The following is a 16,461-nucleotide window of genomic DNA, read 5'->3' as shown; positions in this document are numbered from 1 at the left end:
GAGAGGAATGCATTTTTATTCATTAAAAACAGCAGAATGTGTTCCGAGGAGAAATCCAATAAGGGGTAAGATGTGCCAACTATCCACCCTCTCAAATCCCAGTCAGTGATATTGACGGAGCTGGATGAATCATTCCCTCTAGAAAAATGACCACACTCGACTGAGTTACGGTAAAACCCAGCTCACACACACTACAGGATAATCGGGGAGATTTCATGTCGGGAACACTATCAGGAAGGGCGTTCCCAGTTCGAGCCTGATCAGGAGCTATGATCTACCCCTGTGCGGTGTGTGAGGGATTCAAACTAGATCCGATCTCATAAGCCTCCCGATTTGATCACAGACACAATTGGGGCCGGCCCCCGATAATCTTCAAATACGTTTTGCATGTTTATCTGGGTGATTACGTCACTGCTGTCCGAGTGGGACGGTGGGAGCGGTGCGCCATCAAAAAGAAACAACTACTGCACAAGGGGACAGACGTCAAGTGAATGAGAGGATTCTTGACACGACGACCGGTCCAAACAACCTGTTGGACAACGCTTGTTGATATTGTTGCTGTCGGGCAGAATCTCCATATTCTAACTTTTTGTGTTTTTTTGGTTTATCAATGGCATTATACTACAGCGTCACACCAAGGCCAACCTTGGCACATTCTGACTACACACTCTGTTAATGATATGTAGATCTGCTATTTCCAGAAGTCTATTAAGCATTTACTTGTTTGGAGGAACAGCACACAGTGGTGTCATGGGGGCCACACGGAGTACCACAGGTACATTTTTCACACGCACCCATCTCTCTCCCCCATCTCTCTCCCCATTTCCTGCCAGTCTACTGTTCCTATCAATAAAGGCAGAAAAAGACCCCAAAGAATGGGGGACATGCAGACAGAGAGATGGGAGTCAGAGAGAGAGAGAGAGAGAGGTGGGAATCAGATGTAAGGGTGAGATAACAGATGAGATGTGGACTGAGCAGAAAGGATGAAGAGGAGATGGTTTTATATTCTGCGTAGATCCACCGGTCTGATTTATGTAGAGTTACAGGCGTACGCAGCAAAGGTCTTTACTCCGATCCCCCTTATGTCTCTCAAGAGGTAACCATGGAAACCACAGTCAGTGAGGCACCCAGTGCGCATAAAGCATGTCAGTATTCACGTAAACACATGCACACGCACCCACACACGCACGTACACACACACACACACACACACACACACACACACACACACACACCTGCTGTTTGTTCTCCTTAGAGTAGGGTAACATGGTAGACACGTGGAACATGAGTTCGTGGCCCTGATACACAGTGTAGATGGAATTCATTCCTGTAGTGTCATCTGCAGAAGAAAGAGGGCGACAGAACGGAGAAAGAGTATTGAGCGGCAAGCGGAAGAAAAGCTTCACAAAATGAATGTAATTTCAAAACGCAGGGTTAATTTCACTCTGAGAGTGTACAAAATTTAATGGATACATTAAAGGGATAGTTCACCCCCAAAATGACTCCATTGTGTCTCCTGACCCCCAAAAAGAGTCTCCTTTGTATCTCCTACCGGAACCCACTGCTCGTCATCAAATTATTGGCTTAGGAATGCGACAAAAAAAAAAAGAAATCCATGAATTCAAGTCTCCATGGGTTAATCGATAGAAAATAAGTAATTTTTTGGGTGAACTATCCCTTTAACATTGATGATTTTTACTGTGTACAATTTAATTCTCAATTGTTGTTGCTTCAAAGAGGACACACTCTCTTATTAATCTTTTACACAAGAACAAGTAAATGCAAAAAAATAAAAAATTGTTTTCCTTTACGATGGACCCTGTCGGGTCCATGGGGGACCAATGGTTCCATTAGTACACTCTCAGAGTTATGGGGGTCCTTTGAAATTAAAGAGGTTTGAGAACCACTAATACAATGAATGGTGAGTGTATGGGGGGGGTGTTCTCTTACTCTTGGTGTCCAGTCCACCACGGTAGCCCACCCATCCCTGCAGTGTGACTGTGTCTCCCAGCAGATTCAGAAACTTATCGAAGTTCTCACTCCCCGTCTCTGAAACAAACACATTTTTGTTGAATGATGATTATGTTCTACTTCATCCATTCAATCAGGGAACGCATCTGTGTCATTTTAAGATTTCTTTGGCTACAAGCTCATGAGCTTGTAGATCTGCTATTTTTGAAAAATCTTTGAAAATCTTTGAATATATATATTTTTAAAGCGAACATTTGTAACTCAAGTCTTTGCTTCTGAGGGTCACTGGAACAAAATATTTTACAAATGTTCGCTTTAAACATTTTTTTTAAAAAGTTAGCAGATCTACAAGTTTGTCTGCTATTTTTGAATAGCCGAAGAAATCTAAAATGACAAAGATGCATTCCCAGATTGAATGGGTTAAATCGGGTGTAAGGGTTTTCTTTTGTGTTAAATATGATAGAATCATTGCAATAGTGTTTGCTCAGTAAGAGGGGTCTCCCTCTCTCTCCAGAAAATACATTTCAGATCGAGATACCAATTTCATCAGGAGAGAGAACTCATAGAGGATACAGGATAAACAAGTGAAATTGGAAATGAAACCGGGGGAGCACACTTGAAGCTGATAAATGGGTTCTCTCTTCTGATTGGATAAAATTGGTATCCCAACCTGACAATTTATTTTCTGATAACTACAGTGCCGGAGAGACAGGGAGACCCCCTGTAAATTGAACAAACACTCTACAGCAATGATTACTTTGATTTGATGTTTTTTTTTACAAAAACATATCACTTATCACTATAAGTGCTTATTACAAGGCTTGATTCTGATTGGTCAATCACTGAATTCAGCGGTGTGTTATTTCTGAGATAATGAGCTCAGTGACAGACTGCTGTCTAATCAACGACTCAGAGCACCTGCTGCTCTGCTAGAATTTATGCTGTATCCAACATGACAGCCATGTAAACAAACACACAATATCATTCACAACTAAACGTTGCTCTCAAGAATGTTTTTGAAAACATTTGAAGCGAGAAATAGACAATGCAGTAACCGAAAATGTATTCTATTTGATCAACACTTCCTTGTTTTCCGAGGCGACCGTGTCCGCCCGGCGCAACACTTATGGAATAATTGCATTATCGTAAGCAAGGAAATACTTCGTTTTGTTGTTACTTTTAAGTCAATGTATTAATTAATTGAATAAGTAGTGGAATAGCGGAATAATTAACGGGTCGCTGGTCATCGGGATTTATTTCTCAATAATGACCAGCGACCCGTCAATTATCCCTTGCATAGTGTACATTACAGTGTAAAAACGATTTACCGTTGCTAAACATCTCATCGTCTGTCAGCTGTCCGTCTTTGGCATACAAGACACCGAATTTGAAGTTCACAGAACCCTACAAAGACAAGACTCCGTTAAATGAGTGACCAATGTACGTACAAAATTCAATCTCCCAAAAAAACGGTATAATTTGAAGTCCACCCCCCCCCCCCCCGTACCTCTTGTTCTTCCAACACCAGTAGATCCTGAGAGAAAAGAACATAACAGTTAATGCATCATTCTGGGGGCCTTCAGAAGCAAAGATTTGAGTTACAAATGTAAAAAAAAAATAGCAGATCTACAAGCACTCCGAGTGCGTTTTAAATTTTGGAAAAAAAATGAGGTTGTGGTATTACTGTATTACTGCAGCATAAATCCTCACCTTCTGAATCTCTGGGTTCAGTATCTCCCTGGGGCCTTTCTCAAACCTGTCCAGGTTCATTGCACTGCAATATGAAGGAGAGGAGGCGAGAATTAGAGTTATTATAGCAGAGGAGGAGATGGAGGGGTTAACCCATTCAATCCAGGAACACATCCGCGTCATTTTTAGATTTCTTTGGCTATTCAAAAATAGCAGATATACAAGCTCATAGCTCTACGAGCTTGCAGATCTAAATTTTTTTTAAAGACATTTTGAAAATGAATGAAAATCTTTGAATATATACAATCATTGTTAACTCAAATCTTTGCTTCTGGGGGGGTCCCTGGAACATAATAATTTTGGGGGTCCTTGACATGAAAAAAGTTTGAGAACCACTGAAATAATAGCAAAATAACTGTTCGGATTTAGAAGACATTTGTAGAATCCCCAGAATAAAAGAATGGTTATAGCTAAAAATCTAAAATGACACAGTATGCGTTAAATGACACAGGATAGACGGATAAAGACGTTGCCATAACCACTTAAAAAAAACATTATCTGCATTCCGAGCAAAACTTCAGCAGAAAATAGCTGAAGAAAATAGCAATAGTCGATCTGCTATTTTCAGCGAAGATATACAGTATATCTAATGTGGGGCGAAAACAGAAAATCCACGAGGATAGAGCCCTGAGGGACTCCTCCGGTCAACCATATAGGGTTAGTTACATAGAAGGATAATGTGGACATCTGATACCAGGCCACACCCACTAATAAAGCTCAGGAAATCCCTCCCATTAGCCTGGGGGTGGGGCTGTCCTGAATAGAACGGTGCTACTCTAATAGCTCTGGTTCTCAACATCTGGGTAATTTCTTTTCAAGATTTCTTTGAAAATAGCTAGGCACGGTGGCATAGTCGGTAGCGCTGTCGCCTCACAGCTAGAAGGTCCTGGGTTCAATAGTCCATATTCACACGGCGGCCATTTTGGAATTTAACATTGCGTTGCTGTGGCGACTGGGGTGGCATTTCATTGACTTAATGGCAATATGGCCGCCGTGTGACTATGGTCTATTCCCGCCGAGGACAAGCTGTGGGCGTGTCCTCTCCTCCACATCATCAGTGCCCATACCTAGGTGGGGTTGGCGAAAGGGCCTTTCTGTCAGCCGGGGCGCCTGATGGAGGGGAAGGGAACTGGTTGGAATAACGTGTTCCTTCCACGCGCTACGTCCTACCGGAGAAACTCCCCCCTGTCAGGTGATAAGCAGTGGCATTGAAGGAGGCATGAGCTCAGTTCTGCGCTCTCCCTTGGCCGGCAGAGGGAGAGTAGCGCCCAGGATTACATAAGCAATTGGCACTGGGTGAAAAAATGGGTTACAAAGGGTCTGTAATGGTTCCTAACGATCAATAATTTAGCTGGGGAGCCCCTGGGAGGCCGGAACCCCCTGAAGGTCCCTCCGGCCTCGGGGTCCCCATGGGAAGCAGTTTGTAGGTAATAATTCTCACCTTAAGATGGACTTGACCGATAGTGTTTTGGTGGGGCTGTAGGGCAGGCTTATCTTCAACGTACCCTGAAGCAACAAGAAGCACACACAGAGGAAGTTAAACAGACTGCTCTCACTTTTCACACAGAACAGGAATGAATGAACTAAAACAAACAACTAGGGCTGTCACGATTACAAATTTAAGTTGACGATTAATTCTCACTCAAATAATTGCGATTGACGATTTAATTGCCGCGCTATGAGCTTGTATTTTTGAATAGCCAAAGTGTAAAATAATGCTTTTTTAGCTTAAATCAAAAAGTGACACAGATGCGTTCCAGGTCTTAATGGGGGTTAAACCATTTCTACTAAACTGCAAAGGCGGAGGATTAACTTAAACTTAAAGGGATATTTCACTTTCAAAAAAGCTTTGGGTGACTTCTGCTGACTCACCCTGCCCTCCTAATACGTGAGGGGGCTGTGTTTTTTCGATTACTTTTTTCATTTTTTTTAATTATTTTTTTTATTGTATTTAATTTTTTTCATTTTCCAAAAAAATTTTTTTTTTTAAACTGAAAAAAGTTATCGAAAAAACACGCCCCCCTCGCGTATTAGGAGGGCAGGGTGAGTCACTAGAACCAAGGATGGGTGTTTTTGATTAATTTAACATGTTAAAAATGGAGTTTGAAGTTATAATGGGTTTGTATAGGAAGGGGGCGTGTCTGATAAAATGAATATCAAATATCTAAATACTGAATCAAGCAACTTAAAAACTGTCTGGGGGGCTCACAAAAGCCTGAGTAGAAGATGAAATGACCAAGAGTTTTTTTGAAAGTGAAATATCCCTTTAAGCACTATGTAACTTTCCTGTTATATCCCCGATTTGGACCAGGGTCTCCTGCACAAGTGCTGAAATGTTTACCACTGAACTAGCAGAGAGCAACTGCTTGCTCTGGGCAGAATTAAAAAAAAAATGTGTCAAACCAGAAACAGGATAGTGTCAAAGGTCAACACAGGATCTAAATGTCTCAACGGAAGAGCAGGTAGACCAAATACAACCACCCCAATTGTATAAGCTACTGTATATTGTGTTAACATATACTCTACCATACGGATTGGACAAAGTACCATTTTATTCTCACAGAAAAGTTAGATACAGCTTTAAACCAATGTACCATTTGACCCTTTAAGACCTGGGTCACTTTTTGATTTGAGCTAAAAAAATAAGCATTATTTTACACTTTGGCTATTCGAAAATAGCAGATCTACAAGCTCATAGCGCGGCACCGAGTGCCGCGCTATGAGCTTGTAGATCTGCTATTTTTGAATAGTTAAGAAAATGTGTGCAAATCTCTGAATATTTATATTTCTAAAGCAAACATTTGTAACTCAAATCTTTGCTTCTAGGGGTCCCTGGAACAAAATGTTTTGAGATGGGGGGTTCGCGGCCAAATACATATACATGTTGGGGTCCTTTACATGAAAACGTTTGAAAACCACTGACATTGCAACATTTGTTTGTTTTTTTTCAAAAAACTGTTAGGATTTAGAAGACATTTTGTAGAATCGGCCTCAGGCCTTAATGGGTTAAGAAGAAAAAGCCAAATGAAGCCAGAGCTAACCAAACCAAAATAGCCTAAAAACAAAGCCAAGCTGAACTGCCCCAAGCCAACCAAAAGGCCCACCAAATCAAATCAAACCAAAACCAAACAAAAGATGTCCAGTGATCAGGAACTGAATAAATGTGAAGGTAGATACACATGTAAGACTAATCAATGTGATTAGGCGGAGGTGCATCCTGAGCAGGTCCAAAAGAAGGCTCCAGGCTAATAAGACCTGCATGCGTTATTACGTCTTTAAATGAGTCGCCAGACTCCAAACCAGTGGTGGAAAGTAACTAAGTACATTTACTCAAGTACGGTACTTGAGTACAATTATTATTATTCATTTTTAATTCATTATTATTACATAATTATTAGATACTTTTACTTTACTTTTTACTCAACTACAATTATATGAGAACTTAAGTTACTAGTTACTAGATTCTAATTATTATTACAAAACATACATTACCCACTTCAGCCCTATTTAACCTTTATAGTCGATCTGCAAGCTCACAACGCGTCGCATCGCAACGCGTTGTGAGCTTGTAGATCTGCTATTTTCAAAAGATGGTCCTTGACACGAAAAGGTAGAAGCACTGTGAGGAGGCCCAGAGGGTGTGTGTGTGTGTGTGTGTGTGTGTGTGTGTGTGTGTGTGTGTGTGTGTGTGTGTGTGTGTGTGTGTGTGTGTGTGTGTGTGTGTGTGTGTGTGTGTGTGTGTGTGTGTGTGTGTGTGTGTGTGTGTGTGGACTCACGCTCTTTCTCCAGAGGATGGCTCGATACTGTGGGACCCGCTGGTTGTTCTGGTCAGACAGAACCACTGACAGGTAGAAGGGGTTCTTGTCTCTGTCTGCATCTGTGCCCACGTAGTTCTGATGGACTGAAGGAGATAACACAAAACCTCATCAAACTAACGTAGTATTATGAACGAATGCATGCATTCGTTCATGCTTAAAGGTAGGGTAAGTTATATGTTTTGGTTATAACAAAACATTTTTTTGTTAAAAGGTTAACCCATTAACTCACTGAGTGCCATTAACGTGTTTCACGTGTTTTTACCGCTATGGCGCTGGGTGCCATTAACGTGTTTGACGTGTTTTTGAAAAAATAGTTAAAATAGTTTGAAAAACATGTTCAGAACCCAAGATATCATCATCTGAAGATGTGCTGCTCCATCCACTCCTTGTTTAACTTAGAACTGAAAAAGGCTGTATCTCGCTTCCTAAGCACTTTTTGTTTTCTGTGAAAAAAACTCTGGCACTTTTCAAATCAATTCTGAAATAATTCTGGCAATCCTGGCACTCAATGAGTTAAGACCCGAGGCCGATTCTACAAAATGTCAGTTTAAAAAAAAAAAAAACTATGTTGCTGTATTAGTGGTTCTCAAACTTTTTCCATGTCAAGGACCCCCCAAATGATATGTATTTGGCCGCCGATCTCCATCTCAAAATATTTTGTTCCAGGGACCCCCAGGAGCAAAGATTTGAGTTAAAAATGTTTGCTTTAAAAGAAAATAGCAAATATATATATTCAAAGATTTGCACACATTTTCAAGATTTTTCAAAAATAGCAGATCTACAAGCTCGTATATATCGTAGCTTGTATATCTGCTATTTTTGAATAGCCAAAGTGTAAAATAAGCTTTTTAGCTCAAATCAAAAAATGACACAGACGTGTTCTACAAATGCTTTTGTTCAGTATCAGGGGTCTCCGCGTCTCTCCGGATCATTAATTAACAGAAAATATATGTTCAGGTAAATATCACTTACCCTACCTATAATAGTCAATGGATAAACAACACAGCCCCGACACAAACCTTTTCCCAGGAAGTACTTGAAGAACCATCTGGTGTGGTACTCAGGGTTCTCCAGATGGACGTCGGTTCTTCTCCAGGTTCCTGGGGTGTAGTCCATGCTCTGACACACGCACGCACGCACGCACGCACGCACGCACGCACGCACGCACGCACGCACGCACGCACGCACGCACGCACGCACGCACGCACGCACGCACGCACGCACACACACACACACACACACACACACACACACACACACACACACACACACACACACACACACACACACACACACACACACACACACACACACACACACACACAGAGATTCCACCTTGTCAAAATAATTGGTCACAGTTTGAGTCAGTGCTATCTCCTCTGTTGACAACTGTTAGACAATAAAGTCAATTAGAAAGGTGTGCAAACAGATGCGTCATTTCATGGAGAAAAAAACCCTAGAGGGTGGCAAAAAATGCCAACTTAAGCCCCATAGCAAAAATAGCACAATTCTATAAGCTCACGTTCTGGGGTTGCCTTTGCTCTTGTTATGCCATGTCTTTAAACCCTGTAGCACTTTCAGATTGGCAAAAATGTAAAGTGTGTTATAAATAAAATGTATTATTATTATTATATAATCCACAAGCCTATAATGCAGTGATTTCCAACCGTGAGGATAAGAGGGTCCCCAAATAATTGGCTATCGCTGCCCACTATTGTTATCAGAGTTGGTGGGTTTTTTCTCTCGTTTTTTTCAGTCAGTGTTTTTCAAAGGGAGGCGAGATCGCACTTGCCTCTACGGTGAATACGCCACTGCCCTGCAGGACCCCAAATTACGCCCCCTGCTGTGAGTGCAAATCTCCGCCAGTGATGCCGTCATCATCATCAGGACCAAACATGACGTTGCATGAAGTTATAGTGCAAAGTGTCATGTCATAGTCCCAGACGTGGCATACAGGGGCACAGACTAAAATTACACAGTTGCAAATCAAATCAAATTGAATCTGTCGTATGGTTTCAAGCTGCATTATGACCACAGCTATCACAGATATTGTCAAAACAACACAAAAAATGACACACAAAAAATGTCCTGGTTTTCACTACAATAAAGATAATAACTATGTTCTACTTGTTTTCAGCGCCGACATAGACGTTTTAATCATGTTCTGTCCCATTCATTATCATTATCACTAGGTGTGCAAGCACTAACATAATTCAGTGGCCCCCAGGAGGGCTAGAACAATTGTAAAGGAATAATAATAAATATATATATATACTGTATACCTGTATATACAGATCTACAAGCTCATAGCGCGGTATATCTGCTATTTTTGAACAGGCAATAGAAATCTAAAAATGACAGAGATGCGTTCACGGATTGAATGGGTTAACTTCCATTCATTAGGTTGTTATAGCGTCCCATATTTTGGGGCGTGTCATTTTCAAAGATCTCACACTGCGTTACACTGTGACAGGCGGACAGCAGCCAGAGGCTATGGCTAATTTGGGTAAAAGTACTGATTATCTTCCATTCTGATGAAAACGCCTTTGGACGCAAACATGTGCATGTTGTTGTCCATAAAATAAAATTGGTTCGCGTAAAGGTAAGGTTTGGGGTTTGAAATGATGGTCACCCTGTTTGAGGGGTAATATAAGGACCGGTTATATGTCTAGTACGTGTGATGATGCATTTACTGTGTGTGTGTGTGCGTGTGTGTGTGCGTGTGTGTGTGTGTGCGTGTGTGTGTGTGTGTGTGTGTGTGTGTGTGTGTGTGTGTGTGTGTGTGTGTGTGTGTGTGTGTGTGTGTGTGTGTGTGTGTGTGTGTGTGTGTGTGTGTGTGTGTGTGTGTGTGTGCGCGTGTGTGTCATATACCTCATCTGATGAGCCATTCTCCACCCTGAAGCGCCCTGCTCTCTGAATGGCCCCATCTGCATCACTGGAGATGAGCTGAGAGAGAGAGAGAGAGAGAGAGAGAGAGAGAGAGAGAAAGAGAGCGAGAGAGAGAGAGAGAGACAGAGACAGAGACAGAGACAGAGACAGATGATTAAAATACCTGACACAAGCTATGTGCGTGGGGGGGAGATTAACGCATTAATTACAAAGAGGGACAAAGGCAGACACGGCTGCATGAGTCCTACAACTTACACACTATGCTGTATTTGCCATAAACATTTTCCACGAACATGACGTCGTTCCCTTTTATATATCATGTCTTTGTCTGTCCACTTCCTCTTGACAGACAATCCCCCCCCCCATCACTTTTTTTTAATGTGGTTCTGATTTTCTTGTCTCTACTCCACCTCCTCTCACCACATCTATTGACGATAGTTTTATTCGGGATCTGAAGAGATAACATTAGAGGTACTGTAGGGGGGTGTACAGGTTGGTGAGCCAGACGGTAGCGGTCTGAAGGACGACAGACAGGAAGTGACTTGGGGGGGGGGGGGGGAAGAGGGACTGTACATAAAAAAACGATAAAGCGCCGTGAAATTAATGCATTTTATCTTCAAGTGTCCCCATAGAAACAAACCAACGACAATGGCAATGCTGAGAGCAGCGTTGTCCTCCTGGCAGACAACAGTGACTCATACACCATTGTTTAAAAAAAATGGGGGGAAAAAATAATACCTGTAATTCCAATGGTGAAGACCAGAGCTCTGTCATCTTACACCAAACTTAATTTGACATTGTTGCTTTATGAGTATGAAAAAATGTCTCACTGATGATGATCACATGCTTAAAACCTTCATATCTCTGCTGTCGAGCAGAAACCAGATATGTCCAAAATATTAACTTTTCAGGAAATGAAAAAGAAAAAAACATGTTTTTTTAGAACAACACAATATTGCCTCATCAAAGTTGGGATGGTGACTTTATACACTGACAGCCACTTGATGTGTCCTTATATTATCATCACTTTACCCAAACACAGCTCAAGTGGAGGTTTTTGACCATTATTAATGTGGAGATTTCCACTATCCAAAAGTTGGAGTTAGGTGGTTTTGAACGACAGTTTGTGGATCCAATGGAGTTAGGAGGTTTAGTCAGAAGCGCTTTTTAATACTTTTCATCGGTTCAATATTTGTAAAAGCATACTTATTTACAAGCACATCAACGGCGGGCGCTAGGCCAATGAAACTAACATGAAGAGAGGTATAGAGCCCGCACACCATTCTACAGGTGAAGGATTTACAGTACTTTATTTGCGACAACATTTCGATCCTCACAGGATCTTCATCAGGTCAGTATCAGTACCATACTGACCTCTATGGTCCCCTCCTTTTCCCCCCAAATCCCTTCGCCAAAAAAAATAAATAGCCGATCTACATGCTCAGCGAGCTTGTAGAAAAGCTATTTTCCCAGAGCGGAATAACGAGATGTCGGGGGGGGGTTCATGTGGTTAACCCATTAAGACCTGAAGCCGATTCTACAAATGTCTTCTAAATCAGTCAAAACAGTATCAAAACAGTATTCTGAAAAAAACATATGTTTCTATATCAGCTGTGCTCAAACTTTTTCATGTCAAGGACCCCCCAGAAGCAAAGATTTGAGTTAAAAATGTTCGCTTTAATACAATATATATTAAAAGAGTTGCACACATTTTCAAGATTTTTCAAAAATAGCAGATCTACAAGCTCGTACGAGTGCCGCGCTACGAGCTTGTAGATCTGCTATTTTTGAATAGCCAAAGTGTAAAATAATGCTTTTTTAGCTCAAATCAAAAAGTGACACAGATGCGTTCCCGGTCTTAATGGGTTAAGACAGACGCGATGATTAATGGCCGTGGTTATTGGCTCCCCTTTATGCAAATGATATTACTCTGAGATTATAATTTGAGGTAATAAAGAAAATAAAAGCCTGTCATGATGTCACAGGGCTTTGCATGTTTTACTGCGGTTGTAAAGCACCCAGTGACACTCCACCTCATCTACATTATTATAGGCAAATATCCCTGCGTGTTTCCTGGTGCAGTCCTCCTTCTTCTCTGTGTGTGTCAAAGAGAGACGGTATGTATTGGGGCTGGGGCGGTATGACTTGAAAAATCTATATCACGATTATTTTAGACTTGCCGCGCTATGAGCTTGTAGATCTGCTATTTTTGAATAGCCAAAGGAATCTAAAATTGACACGAGATGTGTTGCCGGTCTTAATGGGTTAAAATCTAGACCTCAGTTTGAATGCCTCCGCTTCTCAATTATCCTAAGATGAAGTCGGCTAGAGCTGTGGTTCTCAACCAGTGGTCCGGGGACGCCCAGTGGTCCTTTAGGGGGTTTCCAGGTGGTCCCCTGCTAAATGATTGGTGGAGTTGGTATAACCAAATGGACCCTTATTAGATCTTTAACTCTTGAGTGTAAAATGTTCCGCTCTCAAGAGTTCAATTATTGTTAAACATCTGCATTACTGAATTTAAGTCTACACAATTAGAGGATGTAGAATTGTTATTTTGACAAAATCTTATCCAACGATAACAAAATATTCCAAGTCTTGGGTCTGAACAGAGTCTAAATCTCATCAAATGGTGGTTCCGAGGCTCAAATCCCGAATAAATAATTGACCTCGATATGAAAAGGGTTGAAAACCGCTGGGTTAGAGGTTCTAAATGCCGGTTTTGATTTGGGTCAGTTACCCAGCCTTGGTCTGCAGGCCTACGTATCGTCTGTAACTGCGTAACCATATTATGTGTGAAGGATGCAAAACAAAACTAGTTAAGTTCATTTCATTGGTTCACATTTGGACCCCCGGTATATGCATGGTCCCCAAAACCCAACGTTGTTGAGAAACAGTGGTCTAAGACAGTGGTTCTCAAAGTGGGGTCCTTGACGGGGGTTCCAGGGGGTCCCCAGCAAAATGTGTCTGTTCAAAAATAGCAGATATACAAGCTCACAGCGCGTCACTTCGTCCCGCGGTGCGAGCTTGTACATCTGCTATTTTTGAATATTTAAAAACAAATCTTGAAAGTATTGGAAAATCTTGCATACTTTTTTTTTTTTTTTTTTACACCAATCTTCTCTTCTGGGGGTCCCTGGCACAACACCTTTTCAGATGGGGGTCCACGGCCAAATACATATCAATTTGGGGGTCGTTGGCACGAAAACGTTTGAGAAACAGTGGTCTAAGACAGTGGTTTTCAACCAGTAGTCCGGGGATCACCAGTTGTCCTTGGGGGGGTACCAGGGGGTCCCCAGGGACATTAATTAACATAGCGTCACAATAATTTTAACCACTTAGCTTTGGCTATTCAAAAATAGCAGATATACAAGCCCATAGCGCAGCACCGGGTGCCGCACTATGAGCTTGTATACAGTATCTGCTATTTTTGAAAAATCTTGAAAATGTGTGCACATCTTTGAATATATATATTTTTTAAAGCGAACATCTTTGCTTCTGGGGGTCCGTGCACAACACCTTTTCAGATGGGGGTCCACGGCAAAATACATATACATTTGGGGGTCCCTGGCACAAAGACGTTTGAGAAACAGTGGTCTAAGATACTATGCCTTTAACAGCCCCGGTGGTCTCTGATGTCTTCCTGCAACATTAACTATGAGCACCTCGAGTCTATGTATGTATGTATGTATGTGGAGAGAGAGGGGGAGGGGTGGGGGGCAAGAGATAAGAGGAGGAGAGAGGAGAGAGAGAGGGAATACGAGAGAGAGAGAGAGAGAGAGAGAGAGAGAGAGAGAGAGAGAGAGAGAGAGAGACAGGGGAGAGAGTGAGAGAGCTTTTCAGTGTCGAAGAAAACGTGTGTGTTGCTGCGTGTGCATAAAGCCTCTCTGTGTGAGAATGAAAAATAAAGAGGGGAAAGGAAAGGTTAAGAGCCTTATGGATTCTCTCTGTGTGTGTGTGCACGCGCGTGCGTGTGTGTGTGTGTGGCGTGCTTCTAAATCATGCATCAGCAGAGTGACAAAGAGGAAAAGCTTGCGCTCCAATCATTCCCTATGGGCTTGGTATGTGTTGGACTGGGGAGTACACGCGTGTGTGTGTGTGTGTGTGTGTGTGTGTGTGTGTGTGTGTGTGTGTGTGTGTGTGTGTGTGTGTGTGTGTGTGTGTGTGTGTGTGTGTGTGTGTGTGTGCGCGCGCACGCGCGTGTGTGTGTGTGTTTTGGTATGTGTCTGACGAGGGGAGCACGCATTTACGAGTGTGTGTGCGTGTGCGTGTGCGTGTGTGTGCGCGTGCGCACGCTCACGGTTGTGGGAGGCTTTAACAAACAACCCATAAAATACCTTGCCGCTGCCAAAGAGAGACGGAGAGATGGGAGGGGTGTAAGCGAGGAGGAAGAGAGCGAAGGATGAGATCGCCGGGGAGGAGAGGGAGAGAGAGAGAGAGAGAGAGAGAGAGAGAGAGAGAGAGAGAGAGAGAGAAAGCAACGTGTAATGACAGGAAAAAAGACAAATGATAAATGAATAATAGCCATCTCCACTGACTGTGTGTAACATCCCCCCCCCCCACCCCACCCCCACGCGCACGCACACGCACACACACACACACACACACACACACACACACACACACACACACACACACACACACACACACATACACACACGCCTCAATAGCTCCCATTTTAGGGCATGACTCGAACACTTCACAAACACAATTGTAGCCCTCGGTGCGCTGAGGGAGGCTCTGATTTCCCAGAGGCCCACACAGGAGCGGAGACGAGGAGACCTCCACTCCTCCAAGACACGGTGGGAGAGGAGCCGAGACGAGACGGGGGGGGACGGACGGGGGGCTACACTTCAATTGATTTCCTGTGTATATCCACTGTGTCACGTGGGTTTTTTAGGCAGTGGTGGAGAAAGTACTCAAATGTTTTACTTGAGTAGAAGCGTCGATACCGCTATGTAGAAGTACTCTGTTACAAGTAAAAAAGTCAGGAATTAAATATTTACTTTTGTGAAAGTACAAAGGTATTGATATCAAAATGTACTTAAAGTGCCAAAAGTAAAAGTACTAAAATGTTTGAAAATAGCAGATCTACAAGCTCACAACGTGTCGCGATGCGACGCGTTGTGAGCTTGTAGATCGGCTATTTTCAAATAGCCTGGGATAAAATAATGGTTAATTAACATACATTAACATACATGTTAATGTATGTTTTAATAATGTAATAATTTATATCTGCAAAGTCACCAGTAACTAAAGTTTTCAAATAATTGCAGTGGCGTAAAAGTACAATATTTTCCTATGAGATGTAGTGGAGTAGAAGTAAAAGTATAGACAATTTGGTAATACTCCAGTAAAGCAGAAGTACCTCAAAAACTGTACTTAAGTGCTGTACTTGAGTAAATGTACTTAGGTACTTCACACCACTGGTTTTAGGAGAAACCAGAAGTCAACACACTGTGTGGGCGAGGGTCCAGTGACGACGGCGATCGCTGGGACGTTGGTGAGAGCTGGCGAGTTTCCCCTGGACGGCCACTTAGGAGGCCGTTTGTGAGGCATCTTGTTGTGGTAGTGGTGAGGCGTGGGGATTGTTTATCTTGGTAATGTATCGTCGACGTAGGGCAGAAACCTTGTATCTCCTTATTTCAACTTTTTATGTTTTTCCCCCCGTAAATTAACGCCGTACTTCGTCATACTACTATCACAAACACAGAAAAAATAGCCGATCTACACCGAGCTCAGGGGGGGGAGTGTCTGTGGGTCTTACAAATATTGAACCAATGAAATGCATCAAAACCGGGAAATAAAAGCATCTGTGTCATTTTAGATTTTCACGTTGGCTATTGGGCATGCCACACACACGCACACACACACACACACACACACACACACACACACACACACACACACACACATATTAAAAAATAGCAGATATCCAAGCTCACAGCGCGTCACTTCGTGCCGCGCTGCGAGCTTGTACATCTGCTATTTTTTTAGGTGTGAGGAACTACTGATGTAGAAGGCATTTGTAGAATCG

The 16,461-nt window shown here is 42.3% G+C and overlaps 1 protein-coding gene across 4 annotated transcripts in view; it reads right to left on the bottom strand.

The window, feature by feature from the left end:
- Window positions 1-16,461, bottom strand: part of garnl3 (GTPase activating Rap/RanGAP domain like 3) — a 108,380-nt gene that overhangs the window by 38,932 nt on the left and 52,987 nt on the right. For all 4 annotated transcript variants that reach the window (XR_014600049.1, XM_084047912.1, XM_084047914.1 and 1 more), the window contains exons 3-11: window positions 10,410-10,484; window positions 8,558-8,657; window positions 7,497-7,621; window positions 5,162-5,226; window positions 3,682-3,745; window positions 3,479-3,505; window positions 3,300-3,375; window positions 1,951-2,049; window positions 1,236-1,339 (exon numbers count right to left, since the gene is read on the bottom strand). Coding sequence is in view for 3 of the 4 variants with exons in the window: in XM_084047912.1 (XP_083904038.1) it covers window positions 1,236-1,339; window positions 1,951-2,049; window positions 3,300-3,375; window positions 3,479-3,505; window positions 3,682-3,745; window positions 5,162-5,226; window positions 7,497-7,621; window positions 8,558-8,657; window positions 10,410-10,484 (735 nt within the window). In the remaining variant the exon portion in view is untranslated. The remainder of the gene's footprint in view (window positions 1-1,235; window positions 1,340-1,950; window positions 2,050-3,299; window positions 3,376-3,478; window positions 3,506-3,681; window positions 3,746-5,161; window positions 5,227-7,496; window positions 7,622-8,557; window positions 8,658-10,409; window positions 10,485-16,461) is intronic.

Source organism: Gymnoscopelus microlampas, assembly GCF_963454915.1.
Source record: "Gymnoscopelus microlampas genome assembly, chromosome: 21".
NCBI lineage: Eukaryota > Metazoa > Chordata > Actinopteri > Myctophiformes > Myctophidae > Gymnoscopelus > Gymnoscopelus microlampas.
The sequence above is the reverse complement of the archived record's forward strand: the minus strand, read 5'-3'. Positions and strand labels throughout refer to the sequence as shown.